The sequence below is a fragment of the Psammomys obesus genome, unplaced genomic scaffold (assembly GCF_907164565.1).
Source record: "Psammomys obesus unplaced genomic scaffold, mPsaObe1.curated_primary_1811, whole genome shotgun sequence".
NCBI lineage: Eukaryota > Metazoa > Chordata > Mammalia > Rodentia > Muridae > Psammomys > Psammomys obesus.
Genome location: NW_026596073.1, coordinates 19,680,068 through 19,704,759, shown reverse-complemented (window position 1 = coordinate 19,704,759; position 24,692 = coordinate 19,680,068). Strand labels below are relative to the sequence as shown.

The following is a 24,692-nucleotide window of genomic DNA, read 5'->3' as shown; positions in this document are numbered from 1 at the left end:
AAGGAACTGAAGAGAGTGGGGGTTTGGTTTTAGTCATGTTTTGAGAATACAGGCCACCATGATGTGAAAGAAACAATAACAGAAACATAAGACTGGTAAACACATCAGCAATAGAGAGGTTAAGACAAGAAATGAGAGCAGGCTATCAAACCTCAAGACCTGCTTCCGGTGACTTCATTTTCTCTGCCATGTTTGCAAAAGGTCCCACTGCTTTTAAAACAGCACCACAAGCATGCAACCAAGTGTTTACACATGAGAGCACCTGGGGAGTATTTCACATTTCAACTACCACAATGTTCAACTTGATGAAACTTAAGGCAGCATATTTTCAAAAGGTTGAAAATTTGATAAATTTATGAAACATCGTGCAGGTCACTTATCCAATCATTTCTTAAAATAGTTTATTTTCTTAGAGCTATGTGTGTGTGGGCGAACGCATGTGCATGTGTGTGAGTCTGTGTGCACGCGCACGTGCACATTAGGAATCTTTTCCAAAAGTAAGTCTGTTACCGAAAGGGAACACAGGTGTTATGTTGGAATTTTAAGGCCAGTAGAAGGATTTCAAGAAAACACTCATAGAAAAAGTCCCAGAAGTCAGTGATGTAAAATCTAGAAACAGTACAGATGGAGAAGTGATGTTCTATGTGTCTTCTATGTGTCCAGTTCTCTACAAAGATATTGCATCTTTATTATAAGTTTAAAAGGCATCAAAATTTATTTCTATAACCATTTCAAGGTTTATTTGTTCATTTAGTATTGAGGTAACTGGTATTAACAAATCTCTGTTTTTTGTAAACTTGTACCCATTATCTCAGACCCAGGGTCTGATACCTGATGAGATGGGCAGTTCAATTTTCTAGAGAGACCTGGGGTTTTAATCTAATGATTGTAAATTTTTGATGTTTAAGAGAGAAAATCTTCAATCAGTTATCCCTCATATCCACGTCACTAAGTCCCTGTAAGAATGTCTCACTATCTTGAGGAGTCTCTTGCCCACGAGTCTAGCTAGTTAATTCTGTGCAGTGTCTTCATTATGAAGTTTTCTTCAACCAAAAGGAGACAGCAAAGTCTTCTGAATACAAGCAAAAGAAATAATGAATTCTGCAAATTCCTTCCTTCAACTTTATAATTTTAACATAAACCCCAAAATGATTGCATTACATTTAACATTTCCAGAAAATGATAATATTTAAATATGGCTCCCATGCTTCATCATCAAGGGTACATAATTGCTGACATCTTCCATCTTTCCCTCTCTAGGTGAAATCTAGACAAAACAGCCTGTATTCTTCTGATTTCCAAGTTGTTCCTTGAAGACTTTTAGTTGTTTTTGTCTGTTTATTATTTTTGGTGAAACACTTTTATTTCTACACATTTTAAAGACATTTCCTGCTGTTTCTTGTAGTAAAGGCCTGAATTACCTATGGGGTTATTAATAGTCTCAATATCCCAATGTTCCCTTGGTTTCAGGAGCTCTCAGATTTCAGATTATAGCAGTAGCCTAAGCCACTATCTCCATTATATTAGTTATCAGACTTTGTTTATTTTCCTTTGCATAATTTATACTAACCTGGACCTGATTTTCTTATCGCTGGTACATATGTGTCCATTTCAGTTGCCTGAGTTCTCTTTGCCACCTAATAGCAGTCACAGCTGTTAGAGTCTTTATCTTATGAATAGCAAACCTGTTTTGTAGATCTCGTCAGACCAGTTGAACGCATGTGCATGTGTTCCAACTTCAGGACAATTACAATTTTTTTGATAAAAGGAATTTTCGAGTGGGAATGTTATTAAGTGTATACAATATGATAAAGTACTTTGTAATTTGCAGTGGATGAAAGTCAGTAAGATAATTGTGAACGTAAATGCCATTATGAACCTTGCAAGTGTTAAAACAAATGGTGAAGACTTTTTGAAGATTACATATTCATGAGTCAAGCAATTTGGATGTCTAAATGGGGGAGAGATCTCTGCTTCTCTGTAAAAATGGGAAATAGAATATTTTTTAGTCCTTGCTGTTCCATCTTACAAAGCAGTAATGTGTCATTATGTGAGGACATATATTAGTCACATGTTTTTAGACTTGACAATGAAGGCTGGGAAAGAGCAGATGAGGTTTGTGATGATTTATTAAGAGTGACTTAAGTGACATCATGAGAAATATAATCAAGAAGATAAGTAGTGCTTTCAAAATGCTGCAAAATTGAGTCGCCCTGAAGATAGGCCACAGTCTGGCAGTTCAATGTGGAGTTCTAGTTCCAGTTGTCTGGAGTTACTCTGCTAGTAAGGACAGGGCTGATCCCTTAATGCACAAAGAGCTTCAGCTGAATATGTCAATGGATAGCAGGATAGAGAAAATGTCACAAACGCCTATCTTTACGTATTGAGCAAACCATGGCTTGTTCACGGCAGCAATTTCTTTAACACTACTTATTTTGTGCCCTTGGATTTATCCTAGGATAGTATTTGAAGACTGCATCAAGAATTAGAAAAACTCACACAAACACTGGCCATTTTACTGAATCTGAACAGAGACAGTTGATTGGTTAGTTGTATTTATTAGTGGCAAGAGCCATCAGTTTCCATAATATAAAACTTGAAGTGGTACTATCAAGTGGCTTCAAAATAATAAATATCTAGAGCGAAAGTTACATAAATCAATCAGTAGATGAATAGATATTGGCAGATATGATTGTGATGGTAAGGAAGAGGAAAAAAATGGGTAGAGGGGAGCGGAGCCAAGATGGCGGCACCAGGAGAACACCGTGTCTGAGAAGCAGGACAACACACTCGGAGCAGCGACCAGGAGACTGAACTCTGGGCCCTAAAAGAACAGCGATTGATCGTGTTTCCCAGGTGAGGGGAGGCTCCCACGGCGTGGGAAGCGGTCAGGTTCACTCTCGGCTGCCCAGCCAGAACCCAGAAGAGAACCCGAGAACCCGGCTAACACAGGCTTTGGGTCTCCGGGCTGGTGCTGCAAGCCTGCTTGTCCCAATCAATTTCCCAGGCTGATTGGTGGGCACAAGGGTGCCTGAGGCTGAGAGTCCCAGTCGCAAAAAAAACAACGGGGAAGGAAAGTTGCCAGACTGATCACCGATCACCCAGTTTTTCACTGGAAGGTCTCTCCAACCTCGGCGGGTACCTGCCGCCATCACAATTGAGCTCCTGCCGCGTACGGATCTCAGCTGCGCGCCCAGCTAAAAATCCCTACTCCCTCTTCGGAGGAGGCAGGAAGCATCCAGCAGAAGCTGCTACAGACCACATTGTCTGTACCCCAACCCGAGATCGGGGCTGAGAAAACCCAATCCTTTTGGGCACTCCCCCAAATGCCGCTATAACCCTGCTGCAGTGGAGTGGAAGGATAAAGAGGCGCACAGCGGCTTCACAGTGCCGGAACTCCAGTGCTACCTGCCGCTCCTAGCAAACAAACTATAGCTCAGGATCTGGGACTGTGGTCATTCTACCCATCCTGAGATTATCCTGGGTCCAGCGCAATAAGGTCTAGCAGCAAGTTCTATCACCGGCGCCCCCTCCCCTCCCCCCCTCCCCCGCAGAGAAACGCCACCAGCTCAGGATCGGACTGAGAAGCCCTAACCCATGCTGGCACTCCCCTGAGAGCACCTCCATAAGCTTGACCTAGCAGAGGAGAAGGTCAGAGGGGAAGGACAGAGAGGCAGCCTGCCAAGGACACAGCACCCTCTCTCCAGCGGCCCCTAGCAGAGAAACCCAAGCTCTGAATCTGAAGTCACTCAACCCTACCCGGTACTCTCTTGGGATCAGCAAACATAGATTCTACCGCTAGGCTGCTTCTGGCAGAGAGATCTGGGCCCGGGATCTGGGATTGAGTACACTCACCCTAACTCTTTCCCGCGCCACCCAGGGACCAGTCAACATAACCCCTCCTGGCAGAGGGAAAGGACAAAGAGGCAGCACACAGGAAAGGTGGACACCGAGTCCTGCGGCCACAGTGTCACAGAGCTGACTGATAGCCTACCCGTGCACTTCCACAGCAGGACCAAAACAGAGAGTAGTGAGCAAGGGGAACCTCTGTGCATTCCAACTGATCCTGAAAGAGAGTGAGTGAGCCTTCTAGGGAGAGATTGCCCCAGAACCAGGGCCTCTCCACAGAAGCTATCAGATGAGATCCCTGGCACCCACACTCCTAGTCTGGGCATCAGAGGGATTCTTGAGATAGCGACCCCAACAGTGAAGCCTCTGCCTTGTGGGTCCATCAGGGTAATCTAGACAAACAATCCCTGGATCTCAGTCAGAACTGTGTAATAGTGGCTTGCAGGCCACTGCAATAGTCAGAGAATCCGCACATGCACACTGCACCTGCTAAAAGCGCACTCGAATAGCGCCAGCGTCACATTCTTTACTTAGGCAAAACTGAAAACAAAGTGCACACTCCCAAAGCAGTGAGCCTCTCTCATCTTCCTGAAAAAACAGTCCAGAAAACAGAAAGAGAGGATCATAGCCCGAACTACAATCTCGAGGAACAACCAGTAAGGATTATAAATAACCAGATGGCTAGAGGCAGACTTAAGAACACTCCCAACAAAAATGAGGACACAATGACCTCACCAGCAACCCCACAGAACAATGGAAACTTCAATTCACTAGATATACAAGAAAACGACCTCAAAACTATGTTTCTCCAGCTACTAGAGGCCCATAGAGATGAAATGAACAAAGCCCTCAGAGAAATAACCAAAGAAATCGAAACTAACCAAGAGGAAACAAATCGTGCTCTCAGAGAAATGACCACGAAAATTGAGGCAAACAGAGAAGAAATGCACAAAGCTCTCAAAGAAATGTCCACACAAATGAAGGCAAATAAAGAAGAAATAAACAAAGCTCTCATAGAAATACAGGCAATTATACCCAAAGAAGTAGAGGCACAATTAGTGATACATAGAGAGGAAACAGACAAAAAAATAGAAGCTATCATTGAAAAGCAGGAGTCCACATTTAAACAGATGAAGGAAATGGTGCAAGACATGAAAACAGAATTAGAATCAATAAAGAAAAAACAAATAGAGAGAAAACAGGAGCTGGAGTACATAGAGAAAAGATCAGGCACCACAAAGGTAAGCATCACCAACAGAATACAAGAAATGGAAGAAAGAATCTCAGGAGCCGAAGATACACTTGTGGAAATTGACACGTCTCTCAAAGAAAAAATAAAATCAGAAAAGTTCCAAACACAAAACATCCAAGAAATCGAGGACACCATGAAAAGACAAAACCTAAGAATAGTAGGAGTAGAAGAAAAAGAAGACATCAGGCTCAAAGGTCCGGAAAATATTTTCAAGAAAATTATAGAAGAAAACTTTCCCAACTTAAAGAAGGAGATGGCCATAAACATACAAGAGGCCTACAGAACACCAAGTAGACTAGACCAGAAAAGAAATTCTTCACGTCACATCATAGTCAAAACACTGAACCTACAAAACAAAGAAAAAATTCTAAAAGCAGCAAGGGGAAAAGGCCAAGTAACATATGAAGGTAGACCTATCAGAATCACACCAGATTTCTCAACAGAAACTATGAAAGCCAGAAGGGCCTGGACAGAAATCATACAGTCCTTAAGGGACCACAGATTCCAACCCAGACTACTATACCCAGCAAAACTTTCAATCAACATAGACGGAGAATTCAAGATATTCCAAGACAAAACCAAATTTAAACAATATCTACATAGTAACCCAGCTCTACAGAAGTTACTAGAAGGGAAACTCCAAACCAAAGAAAACAACTACATCGAAGGAAACAGAGGAAATAGATAACTACACAACAAAAAAAACAAAAGAAGACAAGCAATGAAACTCAGTGACACCACCAACACCACATCTAAAATAAGTAACAATTGTTGGTCACTACTTTCTATCAACATCAACGGACTCAACTCCCGAATTAAAAGACACAGACTAACAGAATGGTTGCGGAAACAGGATCCATCATTCTGTTGCATCCAAGAAACACACCTATGCAACAAAGATAAACACTACCTCAGAGTAAAGGGCTGGAAAACTGTCTTTCAAGCAAATGGTTCCAGAAAACAAGCGGGAGTAGCCATCCTAATATCTAATAAAATAGACTTTCACCCAAGTTAATCAAAAAAGATAAGGAGGGCCACTATATTCTCATCAAAGGAAAAATCCACCAAGAGGACATCACAATTTTGAATATCTATGCCCCAAATACAAGAGCACCTACATTCGTAAATGAAACAATATTAAAGCTTAAATCACACATTGATCCTAAAACCCTAATAGTGGGAGACTTCAACACTCCACTCTCACCAAGGGACAGATCAACTAAACAGAAAACAAATAGGGAAATAAAAACACTTACAGAGACCCTAAATCAAATGGACCTAATAGACGTCTACAGATCTTTTCATCCAAACTCAAAAGAGTATACCTTCTTTTCAGCACCACATGGAACGTTCTCCAAAATAGACCATATAGTTGGTCATAAAGAAAGCCTCAACAGATACAAAAAGATTGAAATAATTCCATGTATTCTATCTGACCACCATGGACTTAAGCTGGACCTCAACAGCAACAGAAATAACAAACTGCCTACACGTACATGGAAACTGAACAACCTGTTACTCAATGACAGCTGGGTTAAGGAAGAAATAAAGAAAGAAATTAAAGACTTCCTAGAATTCAATGAAAATGAAGGCACAACATACCCAAATTTATGGGACACATTGAAAGCAGTGCTCAGGGGAAAATTTATAGCACTAAGTGCCTGCAAGAAGAAATTCGTAACATCACATACAAACAACTTAATGGCCCAACTGAAAACCCTAGAAAAAAAAAGAAGCAGATACACCCAAGAGGAGCAGAAGGCTGGAAATAATCAAACTCAGGGCTGAAATCAATCAATTAGAAACAAATAAAACTATTCAAAGAATCAATGAAACAAAAAGCTGGTTCTTTGAGAAAATCAACAAGATAGACAAACCCTTAGCCAAACTAACTAAAAAGCAGGGAGAATCTATCCAAATCAACAAAATCAGAGATGAAAAGGGTGACATAACTACAGACACAGAGGAAATTCAAGCAATCATTAGGTCATACTACAAAAGCCTATATGCTACAAAATTTGAAAATCTAAATGAAATGGACAATTTTCTTGATAGATTCCATCTTCCAACATTAAGTCAAGATCAGGTAGAAAGACTGAACAGTCCTATATCCCCCAAGGAAATTGAAGCAATCATTCACAGTCTCCCCTCCAAAAAAAGCCCTGGGCCAGATGGTTTCAGCGCGGAATTCTACAAGACCTACAAAGAAGTGCTCACACCAATTCTCCTCAAACTATTCCACAAAATAGAAACAGAAGGTACATTACCAAACTCATTCTATGAAGCAACAGTCACTCTGATACCTAAAGCACACAAAGACCCAACAAAAAAAGAGAACTTCAGACCTATCTCTCTTATGAACATTGACGCAAAAATACTCAATAAAATACTTGCAAACCGAATCCAAGAACACATCAAAGATATCATCCACCACGACCAAGTAGGCTTCATCCCAGGCATGCAAGGATGGTTCAACATACAGAAATCCATCAATGTAATCCACCACATAAACAAACTGAAGGAGAAAAACCACATGATCATCTCCTTAGATGCTGAAAAAGCATTTGACAAAGTCCAACACGCATTCATGTTTAAAGTCTTGGAGAGATCAGGAATACAAGGCACATATCTAAACATAGTAAAAGCAATATACAGCAAGCCTATAGCCAACATCAAACTCAATGGAGAGAAACTTAAATCAATCCCACTGAAATCAGGGCCAAGACAAGGCTGCCCACTCTCTCCCTACCTCTTCAACATAGTACTCGAAGTCCTAGCCAGAGCAATAAGACAACTAAAGGAGATCAAGGGGATACAAATCGGAAAGGAAGAGGTCAAAGTGTCACTATTCGCAGATGATATGATAGTATATATGAGCGACCCTAAAAATTCAACCAGAGAACTCCTCCAGTTGATAAACACCTTCAGCAAAGTGGCAGGATACAAAATCAACTCAAAAAAATCAGAAGCCCTCCTGTATACCAAAGAAAAAAGGGCCGAGAAAGAAATTAGGGAAACAACACCCTTCACTATAGCCACTAACCACATAAAGTACCTTGGGGTGACACTAACCAAGCAAGTGAAAGACCTGTTTGAGAACAACTTCAAGTCTCTGAAGAAAGAAATTGAAGAAGATCTCAGAAGATGGAAAGATCTCCCATGCTCATGGATTGGTAGGATTAACATTGTGAAAATTGCCATCCTGCCAAAAGCAATCTACAGATTCAATGCAATTCCCATCAAAATACCAACTCAATTCTTTACAGACCTTGAAAAAAAGATTCTCAGCTTCATATGGAGAAACAAAAAACCCAGAATCTCCAAAACAATCCTGTACAACAACAGATCATCTGGAGGTATCTCCATCCCCGATCTCAAGTTGTACTACAGAGCAATAGTAATAAAAACCGCATGGTATTGGCATAAAAACAGAAAGGAGGATCAATGGAACCGCATAGAAGATCCAGAAATAAACCCACATACCTATGAATACTCGATATCTGACAAAGAAGCCAAAACCATTCAATGGAAAAAAGACAGCATCTTCAACAAATGGTGCTGGTCCAACTGGATGTCCACATGCAGAAAAATGAAAATAGATCTCTATTTATCACCCTGCACAAAACTAAAGTCCAAGTGGATCAAAGACCTCAACATAAAACCAGATACTCTAAATCTGTTAGAAGAAAAAGTGGGGACCAGCCTAGAACTCATTGGCACAGGAGACAACTTCCTGGACAGAACACCAACAGCACAGGCTCTAAGAGCAACAATCAATAAATGGGACCTCATGAAACTGAAAAGCTTCTGTAAAGCAAAGGACACTGTCATCAAAACAAAACGCCTGCCTACAGATTGGGAAACAATCTTCACTAATCCTTTATCTGACAGGGGACTAGTATCGAGTATATACAAAGAACTAAAGAAGCTGAAAAGCAGCAAACCAAGTAGTCCAATTAAAAAATGGGGAACAGAGCTAAACAGAGAATTCTCAACAGAGGAATATCGAATGGCAGAGAAACACTTAAAGAAATGCTCATCCTCATTAGCCATCAGGGAAATGCAAATCAAAACGACCCTGAGATATCACCTTACACCCATCAGAATGGCCAAAATGAAAAACTCAAGGGACAATACATGCTGGAGAGGTTGTGGAGAAAGGGGAACCCTCCTCCACTGCTGGTGGGAATGTAAACTGGTACAACCACTCTGGAAATCTATCTGGTGCTTTCTAAGACAATTAGGAATAGTGCTTCCTCAAGACCCAGCTATACCACTGCTAGGTATATACCCAAAGTTTGCTCAAGTACACAAAAGGGATATTTGCTCAACCATGTTTATAGCAGCTTTATTTGTAATAGCCAGAACCTGGAAACAGCCCAGATGTCCATCAACGGAGGAATGGGTACAGAAATTGTGGTATTTTTACACAATGGAATACTACTCAGCAATCAAAAAGGAGGAAATCATGAAATTTGCAGGCAAATGGTGGGACCTAGAAAAGATCATCCTGAGTGAAATATCCCAGAAGGAGAAAGACTAACACGGTATATACTCACTTATATAGACCTATAAGATATGATAAACATAATGAAATCTGTATACCTAAAAAAGATAATCAGGAGAGCAGACATGGGGTAAGATGATCAATCCTCGTTTAGAAAGATAGATGGGATGTGCATTGAACGTATGACAGGAGTCTACTGAGAGCATTTGAAAGACTCTAACTAGCAGTGTTTTCAAAGCAAAGACTCATGACCAAACCTTTGGCAGAGTACAGGGAATCATAAGAAAGAAGGGGAGTTAGTCTGATGAGGAAAGGATAGGAGCTCCACAAGGACCAAAGATATCTGGGCACAGGGTCTTTTCTGAGACTGACATGCAACCAAGGACCATGTATGAATGTAACCTAGAACCTCTGCTCAGATGTAGCCTGTGGTAGCTCAGTAACCAATTGGTTTCCCATAGTGAGGGGAACAAGGACTATTTCTAACAGGAACTCAATGACTGGCTCTTTAGCCTCCCCACCCCCCAAGGGAGGAGCAGTCCTGTTAGGCCACAGAGGAGAGCTTTGCAGCCAGTCCTGAAGATACCTGATAAAACAGGATCAGATGAATGGGGAGGAGGTCCTCCCTATCAGTGGACTTAGCAAGGGGCACGGTGGAGAGGAGGGAGGGAGGGAGGGACTGGGAGGGAATGAGGGATCGGGACATGGCTGGGGTACAAAGTTAATAAAATGTAACTGATAAGAAAAAAATAAAATAAAAAAATGGGTAGAGGGTTAATAAGTATATCAATAAATAGATTAATATATCAATAGCAAACAATAGAGAGGTAAGTAGTTGATGACAAAGTAGGTAGATAAGAGATATGTACATGATAATTAAGATCTAGTTATGCTAGGCAGATAAATTATGTGTAGATAATAAGTAATGTATGTAAGTAGATGATAGGCAGATAAACAATGTATAGGTAATACATGATATAGATGGTATATAGGGGTAGGTGATATATGATAGATACAGAGACTTCCTCAAATATACTATGGAGCACATGAAATAGAACTGAGGAACAATGCAGGTGGATGGTGATCCCGCACATTCTGAGAATAGAACTTGACTTCTGCAATATACTTGGTTTCGTCTTCATCATTATGGTTTAATAGTACTATTTCAATATCTAATTTATTTTCTTTGAAACTAAACAATTTAACTATGCGGGGAAAAAGAAGTTGCTCTTTAGAGAGATTATATGCTTTTGCAGTATTATTCTATTTTAAAAAAATGAACTGATCCATCAACCAATGTGGTAAACTGGACATGTTAAAGTAGATTTCGAGATAGAAAATCATTTAGTTAATGTGAAGTCAGTTGTGCCATTACAGTGGTTGTCTACATAATACACACTGAATAATGATGTCATTATTAAATCAATTCTGTGTGGACACTGAGAGTCATTTAAATGTAACTGAGCTTTTCAATATTGTTTCATAAGGGAATCAATAAAAATTCTTGTTTTTTATTGAGTGGTTTAAGCTATTCTCAAAATTCATTTTTATACCTGAGTAGATTTGTGATATAAAACTATAGATAATAAACTACCTAGACTGTCACAGTCTTGATCTTCTGTTCATTCTTTTACTCAGAAACATACACTGATGTGGATACAGGCAAGAATTTTTATTATTACAGAATTTCTATCTAATTAGTGAAAATCTTTTCATAATGTTGTTTTCAAAGTTCATGCTGTCAGCCCAGTATATACTTATTAACGAATTTTTTTACAAATTTATGTTTATTGCTCTCTTATATCAAAGCACACATAAAGCAAATATAGTTAAAGTAATTCTTGGCAAGGCTTTCGTTTTATATATTACTTTTTTTTTCGAGACACGGTTTCTCTGAGTATTTTTGTATATGCTAGACCCACTTTATAGACTAGGCTGACCTTGAACTCATAGAGATCCACCTACCTCTCCTTCCTCAAGTGCTGGGATTTTAGGCATGCAACACAGCACACAGCTTATATAATACCCTTTAATTGAGAATTAGAGACTCTCTAAGCAAGAAAACCTGTCAGAAATTTTCTGAAATTATCCTATAAATTCAATAAAAACAAATGAGTGTTATCAGAAAGACATTTGCTTAAAATGTATCTGTTAAAATTTATCCCAAACTCATAGATAATCTTTCCAAGGTAATATGTGTACAAATGTGCATGTACACACAACACACACACACACACACACACACACACACAACCCCCATACCCCCCCCACACACACACATTGAACTAGAGATTGACTCTTTTAGAGCAGGTCATTGTATAGGCTGTCTTGGCTTCACACTGTTGATCCTGTTGCTTTGTTCTCCTGAAGCCACACTCATCAAGCTCCTACACACTTAAACTACCCCAGCTGGAGATTATAATTATATATCTGAAAACTTTTTTATCTTGTAATTTTAAATGGTGGAGTTTTTGTTGTTGTTGTTGTTTTGTTTTGTTTTTCTAGACAGGATTTCTTTTTGTAGCCATGGTTTGTCCTGGAACTCACTCTGTAGACCAGGCTGACTTTGAACTCAAAGGGATTCACCTGCCTCTGCCTCTCAAGTGCTTAGATTAAAGCTGTGTGCCACCACTGTCTGACTTAATAGAAGGTTTAACCAACTTTCATTCCAAAGATATTCAGTAGTGTTTGTGTTATTTCTTCCTACAATGACTGGGAAGAATTGCTTGTTGGACACGAGGATAGCTCAGTGAGTAAGCTAAACCCCCAGGCCTAAGTTTGATCCCCTGAATTCAAGTAAGGAGGCAGATGCAGTGGTAATTTGTAATCCCAGGATTCTCACTGTGGCAAACTGGAGAGCTGGGTGGAGGAACAGGAAGATCAGCGTCAGCCTCACGGGCTTAGCTTCTGAGATTCTGGTACATGACACCAGATACACGGGACATCCTCAGTCAAGAAGGCAGAAGGCAAGAAGAACCTACCGCCAAACGTTGTCCAGACTTCCACCTGCTTTGTGTTTCACCTGTGTTCCTGCAATTACACATATGCACATATAAGCAATGTAATTTTTAAAATAATTTTCATCCGTATTTAGATTTTTTCATTTTTATTATTAGTTACATTTTATTCACTCTGTGTCCCAGCTATATCCCGCTCCCTCATTCCCTCCCAATCCCATCCTCCCTCCCTCATCTCCTCCTTGCCCCTTTCCAAGTCCACTGCTTGGGGAGGACCTCCTCCCCTTTCATCTGACTCTGTTTTATCAGGTATCTTCAGGACTGGCTGCAAAGTCCGCCTCTGTGGCCTAGCAGGACTGCTCCGACCTTGGGGGGGTGGGGAGGCCAAAGAGCCAGTCATTGAGTTCCTGTTAGAAATAGTCCTTGTTCCCCTCACTATGGGAAACCAATTGGTTACTGAGTTACCACAGGCTACATCTGAGCAGAGGTTCTAGATTATATCCATACATGGTCCTTGGTGGAGTGTCAGTCTCAGAAAAGACCCTGTGCCCAGATATATTTGGTCCTTGTGGAGCTCCTATACTTTCCACATCATACTAACTCCTCTTCTTTCATATGATTCCCTGTACTCTGCTGAAGCTTTGATGGGAAAAAAATCTTCACCAACCCTTTATCTGACAGAGGGCTAATATCCAGTATATATAAAGACTTAGAGAAGCTAAAAAGCAACAAACCAAGTAATCCAATTAAAAAATGGGGAATAGATTTTCTGGTTTTGTTGCTCTCCTTGTGGGGTTCCTGTGTTCTCCAGATCTATTTCTCACTCCTTACATAAGATTCCATGTACTCTTCCCAATAGTTGGCCATAAGTCTCAGCGTCTGCTTTGATAGTCTGAAGGGCAGAGCCTTTCAGAGGCCCTCTGTGGCAGGTTCCTAGGTTGTTTGCTGTTTTCTTCTTCTACTGATGTCCATCCTCTTTGCCTTTCAAGATGGGGATTGAGTGTTTTAGTCAGGGTCCTCTCTAGATTAGTTTCTTTAGATGTACAGATTTTATTAGATTCATCCTATGAACACAGGGGTCTTCCGAGAGACTCATACTCTAACCAAGTACCAGGCATGGACTTAACTCAGAACCCTGGCATAGATGTAGCCCATGGCAGTTTAGTGTCCAAGTGGTTACATAGTAATGGGAAGAGGGTCTGCCTCTGACATAATCTGATTGGCCTGTTCTTTGATCACCTCCCCCTGAGGGGGGAGCAGCCTTACCAGGCCACAGAAGATGACAATGCAGCCACTCCTGATGTGATCTGATAGACTAAGATCAGAAGGACAAGAGGAGGACCTCCCCTATCAGTGGACTTGGGGAGGGGCATGCGTGAAGAAGGAGGAGGGAGGGTGGGACTGGGAGGGGAAGGGAGGAGCTTTTGGGGGGATACAAAGTGAATAAAGCGTAATTAATAAAATAAAATAAAATTTTAAAAATCGGAAACAGAGCTAAACAGAGAATTCTCGACAGAGGAATATCGAATGGCAGAGAAACACTTAAAGAAATGCTCAACTTCATTAGCAATCAGGGAAATGCAAATCAAAATGACCCTGAGATTTCACCTTACACCCATCAGAATGGCCAAGATCAAAAACTCAAGGGACAACACATGCTGGAGAGGTTGTGGAGAAAGGGGAACCCTCCTCCACTGCTGGTGGAATGTAAACTGGTACAACCACTTTTGAAGTCAATCTGGCACTTTCTTAGACAATTAGGAATAGTGCTTCCTCAAGACCCAGCTATATCACTGCAAGGGTATATACCCAAAATTTGCTCAAGTACACAACAAGGACATTTGCTCAACCATGTTTATAGCAGCTTTATTTGTAATAGCCAGAACCTGGAAACAACCCAGATGTCTATCAACGGAGGAATATATACAGAAATTGTGGTATTTTTACACAATGGAATACAACTCAGCAATCAAAAACAAAGAAATCATGAAATTTTCAGTCAAATTGTGGGATCTAGAAAAGATCATTCTGAGTGAAGTATCCCAGAAGGAAAAAAACAAACATGGTATATACTTGCTTATATAGACCTACAAGATATGATAAACATAATGAAATCTACACACCTAAAGAAGATAAATAAGAAAGAGTACCCGGGGTAAGATGATCAATCCTCACTTAGAAAGACAAATGGTATGTGCATTGAATGTATGACAGGAGTCTACTGCAGAAGGCATCTGAAAGACTCTGCCTAGCAGTGTTTCAAAGCAGATACTGAGACTCATAACTGTATTTTGATTTTGATGACACATTTATTTACTCCTTGCTAGGTACTGATCTCACAGTCTGTTTTTCACAAATAAAATTGAATTGCTAGCTAGTTTTCTAAAACATTTAAGTGTATTTCAAATCAAATCAAGTGTTTTAATCAACATGTTTGCTTGAGTCACTATGTCTGCATTAACTAAGAGAACTGTATTTTAAAATTATTTTCCATAAACTTGCTGAGACTCTGTGAGTATTATTAATGAATTTATATATAACAAAGCTGTAAGTATGCCTGATAGTTTTCAAGTTCAGGAATAACTTTTAACATATATGAATTGTTTATAAAATATACTATTGTATGAAGTATTTTCCATTTTCTCTTTTACAATGTACATTAAACACATTATAAAATTTACTGTATTTGCAAAAAAAAAAAAAAAAACAAATATGCCTAATCAATCCTAAAATAGTTCTTTAATAGTCCCTTTAACTTTTCCAGAAATAAGAAAATCATCTATCTCCTATTGTTTATGGTATTTTTATGTTTCCTGGCTGGCCTGGAACTCCTATGTAGATCAAGCTGGCTTTGAAACTGCAAGTTCTAGGATTATAACTGTGTCTTCCAAACTTATTTCAAACATATCCTATCCCAGTTACCTTCGGAATTTTGTCACTTAAGTTCTTTCCAATCTTTCCCCTGCCTTGAATGTATCTATTTTCAAAATGCATTGATTGTTCTGGTATGTTGCAGGACTTTGACCATGCTAGAAATGATCAGAGTCTGAACTCCCCCACCACCTCTATTGTACTCGCTCCTTCTTAACTGTGGTACATCATTCTAAATGTGTAGGTGCACACACTGCCAGGAGTTGCATTAGAATTTCATGCACACAAAATATGGACATGTATCCCTTGTCTATATTCATTGCTCACACTGCTCCACTTTGGAGCTCTGACCAAGTTAAACCACAAGAAACTTGAGCTGAAACATGTCATCTTATACAAAATACACTCTTACAGGTTTCTCCATATGTTTTCCTGTTGTCATAAAAAAATTTGGCCTGTCGAAGTGAGTGTCTTAGGGTCTTTCAGGCATTTCCCATCCCTTTGCTCATCTGTGTGACTTGTTTCCTGCATAAATTAGGAAACATTTCAGGAAGATAAACATCACTTTTCAGGCTTCATTCATTACTATTCTTGAGATCAATGATTTTATCTGAATGGCAATACCTTTCACTAAAGCACTTGGCCTTCATGGGGATCAGGACAAGCCTCATACAAACTTAAACTTGATATATCATTAATTCATATTAATTGCAATAGTCATCCTAAGGAATCTTTCTTTTCTTCTGTTTTCCAGGCTTCTTGAGCACAGGGGATCAGGCTGCCAAAGGAAACTACGGGCTCCTTGACCTCATCCAGGCCCTGAGATGGACTAGCGAGAACATTGGGTTCTTTGGTGGTGATCCCTTGCGAATCACTGTGTTTGGATCAGGCGCTGGGGGTTCATGTGTCAATCTGCTGACTTTATCCCATTATTCTGAAGGTAACCGTTGGAGCAATTCAACCAAAGGTATTATGCAGGTTGCAAATTTTGACAATTTTGGTGTCTGCATGCCACCACCATCAGTACTACGTGATGCTCTGTATATATTTCTCTGTTCCAACTGAGTGTTAGGTTGGGCTCAATAACTGTTTAAAGCTATTTCTTTAGCCTTTCTGTGCATGTTTAAGTTTCTGTCAGACTCTTTTCTCTGTCTTTCATGGAGCTGGGTAAGATGCTCTTTCAAGTACACTTCATATTGCTTAACATCATAGTCATTTTTCTTTTTGTCAAGGTTTGATTTGAGGGAAAATCAGACAAAGACTCTCAACATTCTGTCCTCTCTGCTTATTCAGTAATCAAAATCAAATATTTTTTAAATATAAGGACGTAGACACTTGAAGCCTTTTATTAGTCTGGAAGTAATGCAGTCAAGAACTAGTTTGTCTGGAAAGATGTGATTCTTCTTACTGCCTAAGAAGAGAATGGATGTTTGATTAGTTTGCATGCGTGATCCAAAATTGTCAAAGCACTGAGGTCACTGGTAGAGCCTTTGATTACAACAACAAAAAAAAGTTTGATTTGGTGGTTTCCTATTTTCAACTCAAGTTTTTTGTTTTATTTCTCTTTCCGTTTTCTCCTAAAGCTTGGCAAAGCAGCATGGAACACTAGCCTGTTTTAGTCCACAATTTTTTTTTATTTCTATTTTCTGGCCTTGAGTATTTTCCCTAAAGTGTGTGGCATCTTCCCAGACATTCAGTCACCCTTTACAATCCCATTATTAACTGAAGAGCTATTCGAAAAATTTCACAGAGCAAATACTTTCTATTATTTATATGTAATAAAGAAGGAAACAGAATACTCATCAACAGAGAAAAATCTCAGATTTTCTGCTTCCTAATTGTCATTATATGTGTGAGAAACACAAGTTATTCACTGTCAAATAAAATTCAGAGATAATTTGTTTCCAAAAATACATTTTTTTTTTGTAATTTGTACGTGTGTGTGTATGTGTCAAGGGGTGGCAAGTGTATGTATATGCATGCAGAGATCGTAGTCAACATGGGCTCTGGAAGAGCTATAGGTGGTTGTAAGTCATTGGATGAGGGTGCTGGGAACTGAGCTCTGTCCTCTGCAAGAGCAGGCAGTATGTGCTCTGAACACATTTTCAGTCATCAAAGATACATTTGGAATCCCAAGAGAACAGCAATCAATAGTAAGTACATTACGTTTTATGTAGACTTGACTTATTTCATGGTTTACATAGCTTCTCTCTTCATATCACATAATTATTTGAAGTAACATGATGATAAAGAAGAGACATTTCTGAGTAGATATGTTGGTCTGTAATAAAATTGCTTACTTTGAAGTAATAAAGTTATTTTTTAATTAAGCAGATTATCTCATTCCTAAGATGAGTGCTAATATTTAGCTAAGTTATCATTAGGCAACATATAGAACTCTTGGAGTCATTGGAACAGATATGGGTCCAGTGCCAGTGTCAGCCAGTAATATCAGAACACTGACTGAAAAATACAAATCAGTTTGTCACTTGCTCATCACTTGACAGGACAATGAAGCAGTGCAAATGGTTCAGCAAACAGCGGAGAGTGTTACCTTCCATCACTCTGTGTAAGGACATATTTCTGTATCTGATTGGAGACAAGAACTTGAGTTTGATCTCAGTTGAAACTCCTCACAAGAGCTGTCTGACCCTACCAGGAAGGGCACAGACAATTCTCTGAAACTCTCAGATAGTCTCTATGTCAAGACAGACCTGGATTTTAAAAACTGTAAACCCAATAGAGAGCTCCATATTGCTCAGGTCTGCAGCTACCAGGAGTCACCAACATCTCTCACACACTTAACAAAACCCCCACACCAATGATAAAAATAAATGCTTTCCTGCGATCATCTGGTTACCATGTTTGAGGTGATATTTAACATAAAGTCATGAATACTTTTTGGTATATTTGAGGTCACTGAGTGCCTGAGATAGGAAAAGATTTTTCTTAATGACTGGGTTTATTTTAGTCATAAATATTTATTAGTAAGATAGTCTTCTGCTCAAATGTCAATGTGACATCTGTTACATTGCCAAAAGTCTATAGTTTGCTCTGGTGAACTTTGCCCTATCAAAGCAAACAGAAAACAAGCAATAAAACAAAAAAAGACTAATTGGCATTGTTTGACCTTTTTGTGTGTGTTTTTTTTTTAAATCATCTAACTATATACTAGTGGCTATGTATGTTTGGAGAGAACTCTGGAATCAATTCAGACATGACTTTTACAATTTGTATAAACAACTACTTTCTCCTTAATGTATATGAATGTTTGATTATGTTCTTAAAATGAATAATCACCTACTGGAATCTGAAAGAGGATAATAAAGACAAATTCTTCAATAAAATATATAACCTATATTTTTAAAAGTCTGTTATAAGAAAATACTCTAGTGAATCAAGGGTATTTATAAATTTGCATGTGAAACTATAATTTACAGCTTTTAAAATTCAAGTAAAAACATTGGTATATATATATATATATATATATATATTCACACACACATTATGTTTTATAATTAAATATAGCAGCATACATACAACAATAGAAAAGTTTAATTAATCCCTACAGAGTGCCCCTGCAGATATTTTCCCTCTAACTTAGTGAATACACTTCTTTGGTTCTGTCTTCTTTAGAAAGATGAATATTCATCATCCAACATCTGGCATAGAAATCTGGAAATAGTATGTTTCAGGTTTTATTCTGTTTTGTGTGATGTCAGGGCCATCCCCGGGGTATTGACAAATGCCCAGTCCTGGTATCTGTGTGAGTCCCAAACAATTATGTTTTCATAGAAAATCTACTTACAAATATTATGCAATCATCATGACTGAGAATAGGTATTCAGCCAAATTGAAAGAAATATTCAAAACAGGTAATACAGAGTCTGCTGAGGAGGCAGAGGAGAGAATTGGCTCCATTCTTTTGATGTTAGTGATCATGGGTAATAATCATTAAGTAAAATATTCTAAAATATTCTAGTCCTTTAGATCCCCACACTTTACAATTTCACCTCTTCTCACTGTGTCTTTAAGACCACAAAATTTAGAACCCCAAAGCAAATTACACTTGAATTATAAGACCCTGACCCATTTCTCTGGTGTTTTATACCCTGGGGATAGCTTTATGTACTTTCTCTTAGACAAAAAGTATCTGTTTCTTGAGTTGTACTTGGGATTTTATATACATGTCTAATATATCGGATGTTAATTCTGGACTCTGACATTCTTCAATGATCATCTGAAACTTTCTGTTGATTTTCCCATAGGACTTTTTCAACGAGCAATAGCTCAGAGTGGAACAGCCCTTTCCAGCTGGGCTGTTAGCTTCCAGCCTGCAAAATATGCTAGAATGCTGGCCACAAAGGTTGGCTGCAATGTGTCAGATACAGTAGAGTTAGTGGAATGCCTGCAGAAGAAGCCTTACAAAGAACTTGTTGATCAAGACGTTCAACCAGCCCGATACCACATAGCCTTTGGACCTGTGATCGATGGTGATGTAATACCAGATGATCCTCAGATACTGATGGAACAAGGAGAGTTCCTCAACTATGATATAATGTTAGGAGTTAACCAAGGGGAAGGGTTGAAGTTTGTCGAAAATATAGTAGATAGTGATGATGGCATATCAGCCAGTGATTTCGACTTCGCTGTTTCTAATTTTGTTGATAATCTATATGGATATCCTGAAGGCAAAGACGTTTTGAGAGAAACCATTAAATTCATGTATACTGACTGGGCTGATCGCCATAATCCTGAAACTAGAAGGAAGACATTGTTGGCCTTGTTTACTGACCATCAGTGGGTAGCACCTGCTGTGGCTACAGCAGACCTTCACTCAAACTTTGGCTCACCCACATACTTCTATGCCTTTTATCATCATTGCCAAACAGATCAAGTTCCAGCTTGGGCAGATGCAGCTCATGGAGATGAGGTTCCCTATGTGTTGGGAATTCCCATGATTGGCCCTACAGAGTTATTTCCTTGCAATTTCTCCAAGAATGATGTGATGTTGAGTGCAGTAGTAATGACATACTGGACAAATTTTGCTAAAACTGGGTATGTACCTGAGGAATGAACTTTGTTCTAATATTAATAACAAATACCCTTTTAAGTATTTTTGAACAATATGATTCAATGGTCTAATGTGTTTGCTATTTGTTCTGTAATACTGGGGATTGAAACAAGTGCCTAAAACATGCCACAATACATATTCCATCAATATGCTACATTCCCAGTCCCATGTCATAGATCAACACCAGTAGCCTATTAACCTGTTATAGTAAAAATTAATTCTACATTGTATTCTTTTGAATAGTTATATCACTTTACTAATTCTGTACTTTTAAACTTTACTGAAACTAGTATCTCTATTGCATTGCTCCATGACTATATTATACTCAGTTCTAAGTTGCATAGCCCATAGCATCACGGCTATGGCAAACATTATGTCTTAGAACTTTCTAGTTAATAATACTATACGCATTTTAATCATCAATCTTGGATTCCATGGATCTTACTGAACATAGAAGGGGCCTTAGATTCTGGAAGCTTCTATATAGGGTAGGTAAGCGCTGTGATGACGTATATTGCTTCAGGTACCAGTCCTAAATTCCACATCTTTGATGCTATTTTTGTTATACCACACCTGAGAAAAGTCAAACCTATTATGTGAAAAGCATTAATTTGTTTTTTTTTTCCCTATGATTGTTGTGTGCACATATGATGTGTTAATGCGGGAAATTGCTGTAGTGTACTTACGGAAGTTAGAGGACAACTTTGTTTAGTTTGTTTTTTCCTCCTACCTTGATATTGACTTCAGAAATTAAACTCATGTTTGCAGGCTTGTCCAGAAAACACATCCACTGCTTGTTTTTTCTTCTTTTTCTGGACCTGAAAAAATTAAAAGAACTTTGAGTAGACACTAGTTCATCTCTACATGAACAGGACCAAGAATGTGAAACTTAGAGCTTTATATTATCACCCACAACATTTTATATTAAATTTCTTAATTGAGGCAAGTTAATGTTAAAACATAATTCATATGTGTCTTCATAGATTCTTTCTTGTCTTTTCACCCTTTTTCCTAGTGACCCAAATCAACCAGTTCCTCAAGACACAAAATTCATTCATACCAAACCCAACCGCTTTGAAGAAGTAGCATGGACTCGATATTCCCAGAAAGACCAACTTTATCTCCATATTGGATTAAAACCAAGAGTTAAAGAGCATTACAGAGCCAATAAGGTAAATCTCTGGTTGGAGCTGGTTCCTCATCTGCATAATCTCAATGATATTTCCCAGTATACCTCCACAACAACTAAAGTGCCATCAACGGACACCACTCTCAGACCTACCAGGAAAAATTCCACACCGGTCACATCAGCCTTTCCCACTGCCAAACAGGATGATCCCAAACAACAACCAAGTCCTTTCTCGGTAGATCAGAGGGACTACTCCACAGAGCTAAGTGTCACGATTGCAGTGGGAGCATCACTGCTGTTTCTGAACATCCTGGCCTTCGCAGCCCTGTACTACAAAAAGGATAAGAGGAGACATGATGTCCACCGAAGGTGCAGCCCACAGCGCACGACCACCAACGACCTGACCCATGCTCCCGAAGAAGAAATCATGTCCCTCCAAATGAAGCACACTGACTTGGATCACGAGTGTGAGTCAATCCATCCACATGAGGTGGTTCTCCGGACCGCCTGCCCCCCAGATTATACTCTAGCTATGAGGAGGTCACCTGATGATGTTCCTTTAATGACACCTAACACCATCACAATGATTCCCAACACTATACCAGGGATTCAGCCCTTACACACATTCAATACATTTACTGGAGGACAGAACAACACCCTGCCCCATCCCCACCCTCATCCCCATTCACATTCAACAACCAGGGTATAGCCAGATGAGAGAGACAAACTGATTTTTTTTTTCTGATGGAGTGCAGCAAAAGATTATTGAAGATTCCTTGGCTTTCAACTCGGAAGACTCTCGCTATTTAAATAAGGAGGAATATTATGTGAATATACATATCAAGAACTTTGGGGGTTTTGAAAATGAATTGTATATAGATATACACACAAATCAACTTTAAAAAACAAATTTCAATTGTTTGAAGCAATTGTTCTGAATGATACTTTTTCATTCACATTCAAGAATTAATTTGTTGAAGATTTAAGTTACATAATGGAGTTAGGCGTGTGGAACACCAAACAGGAAAGTACTGTGTCTGAACTACTTTTAAAAGGAAAGAAAGAAAGAAAAACAAAAATGAAATCAACTATGAATATGCACAAGGGACACATCAATGGAATGTCCGATAATTTTCGTCAGTTTTCATTTGGAGCCCTTTAATTGTGTAGACCATATTTGCTTAAATACACAGAGCACGATGCTGTTAATGGCATAGCAGAGGCTCATGCTGAAAATTGCCAGTAAAACAGAGAAGTTTAAAGACTGGCAGGTACAACATTATCACATAAGTGCTGTCAGTACTAAGTCGTGGGGATCAAGGAGACTGGATATTTTTAGCACGATGTGCATGATAATTTATATGCTTGGTGGCTGTGCTGCTGATTAAGCCGTAATTAAAATTCTTCTCATCCCATTGGAGTTTTTAATAGGAGCTTTCTCCATCAATTGGCAGAACCTAAAGAAGATTTTATAAGGGGCAAAAGTAATTACAATAAAATAATTTGCAGTAGTTTCGATAATAGAAGGAATAGTTATTAAAGTCTTTGGAGAAACTAGAGTTATAGTGGTGCATACTCGCTGATATGAATCCCAGAAAAAAATTCTTATGAGTTTAATATTCTTTTCATTCCCTTATAAGTAATTTATAGAAATGCAACTCTAATTGGACATGTGTTAGCTGTGGATCTATAATTTGCTGTGGGTTTGTTACTCTGAAGTTTGCTCCTTTTTGGTAAGGTGAAGTGCCACAGTTTTTCAAGGTGTAGGGTGCCCCAATAGTACTGCTCTGATTACAGTTCTCAGTTAATTGATTTACTCATGTTGCATGACAAAATGCTTACTACCAATAATTCAATAGAAAGTTCAGTCCCTCTTCACATTGCTTCTTTCTCACTGAGGTTCACTTGAATTACTCATGAGGTCTCAGTAGAGGACATGTAGGTGGAGAACCTAGGAAAGTCAACAGCTAGAGGGTTTGTCTTTCACATATGTGCAATTTCAAATGAATTATCTAAGACCACAGGAAACTCTGAATCCTCTTTTGTTTACCAGTAATATCAGTATACCACAGACCTTTCCAAATGTTTGTATATGTAATCAGATGTACATTTATATTAAAAAATGAGATGGACTTAAAGAGCACATCCTGATAAATGATTTCTCTCTTATCTGTACTATATTTCTATTAGACTAAAGTTATGTGATTTTTTTTTTTTACCTTTTTTCAGATGACTAGCAATTTTGATAGTTTGTAAGATAACGCAAAGGACTTTCTCTGACTAACTGCAGTAACAGAAACCTTTCTTTCCAGCTACCCTTTTTCAAGAATTGAAAGCTTATTATACACAAGAAAACACTTGTATACTACTTGATGGGAAGGACGTTGTGTATCTCGACCACGTCAGTGGTCACTGGGTGAAATAAAGATAATATGGAAAATGACGATCAGTCAAATGCTAAGAGACATGATTTTTGCTCATTAAAGAGCTAAAATGTTCATTGCTGTTTTGTCTTTTATTTTTATCAAAAAAAAATCTAAAACAAAAGATAAAAGACTGTCTTGGAGTCGTTTCTCTAGAACAGTTGGGTTTTTAAAGACACACAGGCAACTGTTGAAAACACAACAGTGTATTAAGACTCTTGAAACATTAGTGCTACTAACTTAGAAATTCCAGGGATTCATCTAAAATATTACTTTGGTAATTTTAAATAACTCTTCCTTGAGACAACATACAAACAAGGAAACCACTGTTTTCAATGAAAACAGAAGTGGTGAAGTTGCTCACAAGGGGAAAGCCCTCTTAGGGCTTTGGAAATATGGAAATATGGAAATAGAGGCACACTATTTCATGAAGTAAGGTATCTGCTCACAAAGCAGGAGTAGGTAAACTCTCAGACATTTTAAAAAGTGTTCTTCAAGAGAATTTTAAAGTTCCAAAGAAGGTTTTGAGCTGACACTGAAAGATAAAAATCTACTTCAAGAAACTGATTTGATAATAACTTCTACCCCAAAGCACTATCAACAAATTAAGTATTGTGCTACTTAAAAATA

The 24,692-nt window shown here is 38.7% G+C and overlaps 1 protein-coding gene across 4 annotated transcripts in view; it reads left to right on the top strand.

The window, feature by feature from the left end:
• The window catches only part of Nlgn1 (neuroligin 1), a 997,420-nt gene extending 973,283 nt beyond the window's left edge, over positions 1–24,137 (top strand). For 3 of the 4 annotated variants that reach the window (XM_055625983.1, XM_055625982.1, XM_055625986.1), the window contains 3 exons: positions 16,191–16,403; positions 19,705–20,494; positions 21,526–24,137. In XM_055625983.1, coding sequence (XP_055481958.1) covers positions 16,191–16,403; positions 19,705–20,494; positions 21,526–22,348 — 1,826 coding nt within the window. In that variant the 3' untranslated portion in view covers positions 22,349–24,137. The remainder of the gene's footprint in view (positions 1–16,190; positions 16,404–19,704; positions 20,495–21,525) is intronic. The other variant, XM_055625985.1, reaches the window with a different exon arrangement.
• Positions 24,138–24,692: the final 555 nt, after the last annotated feature.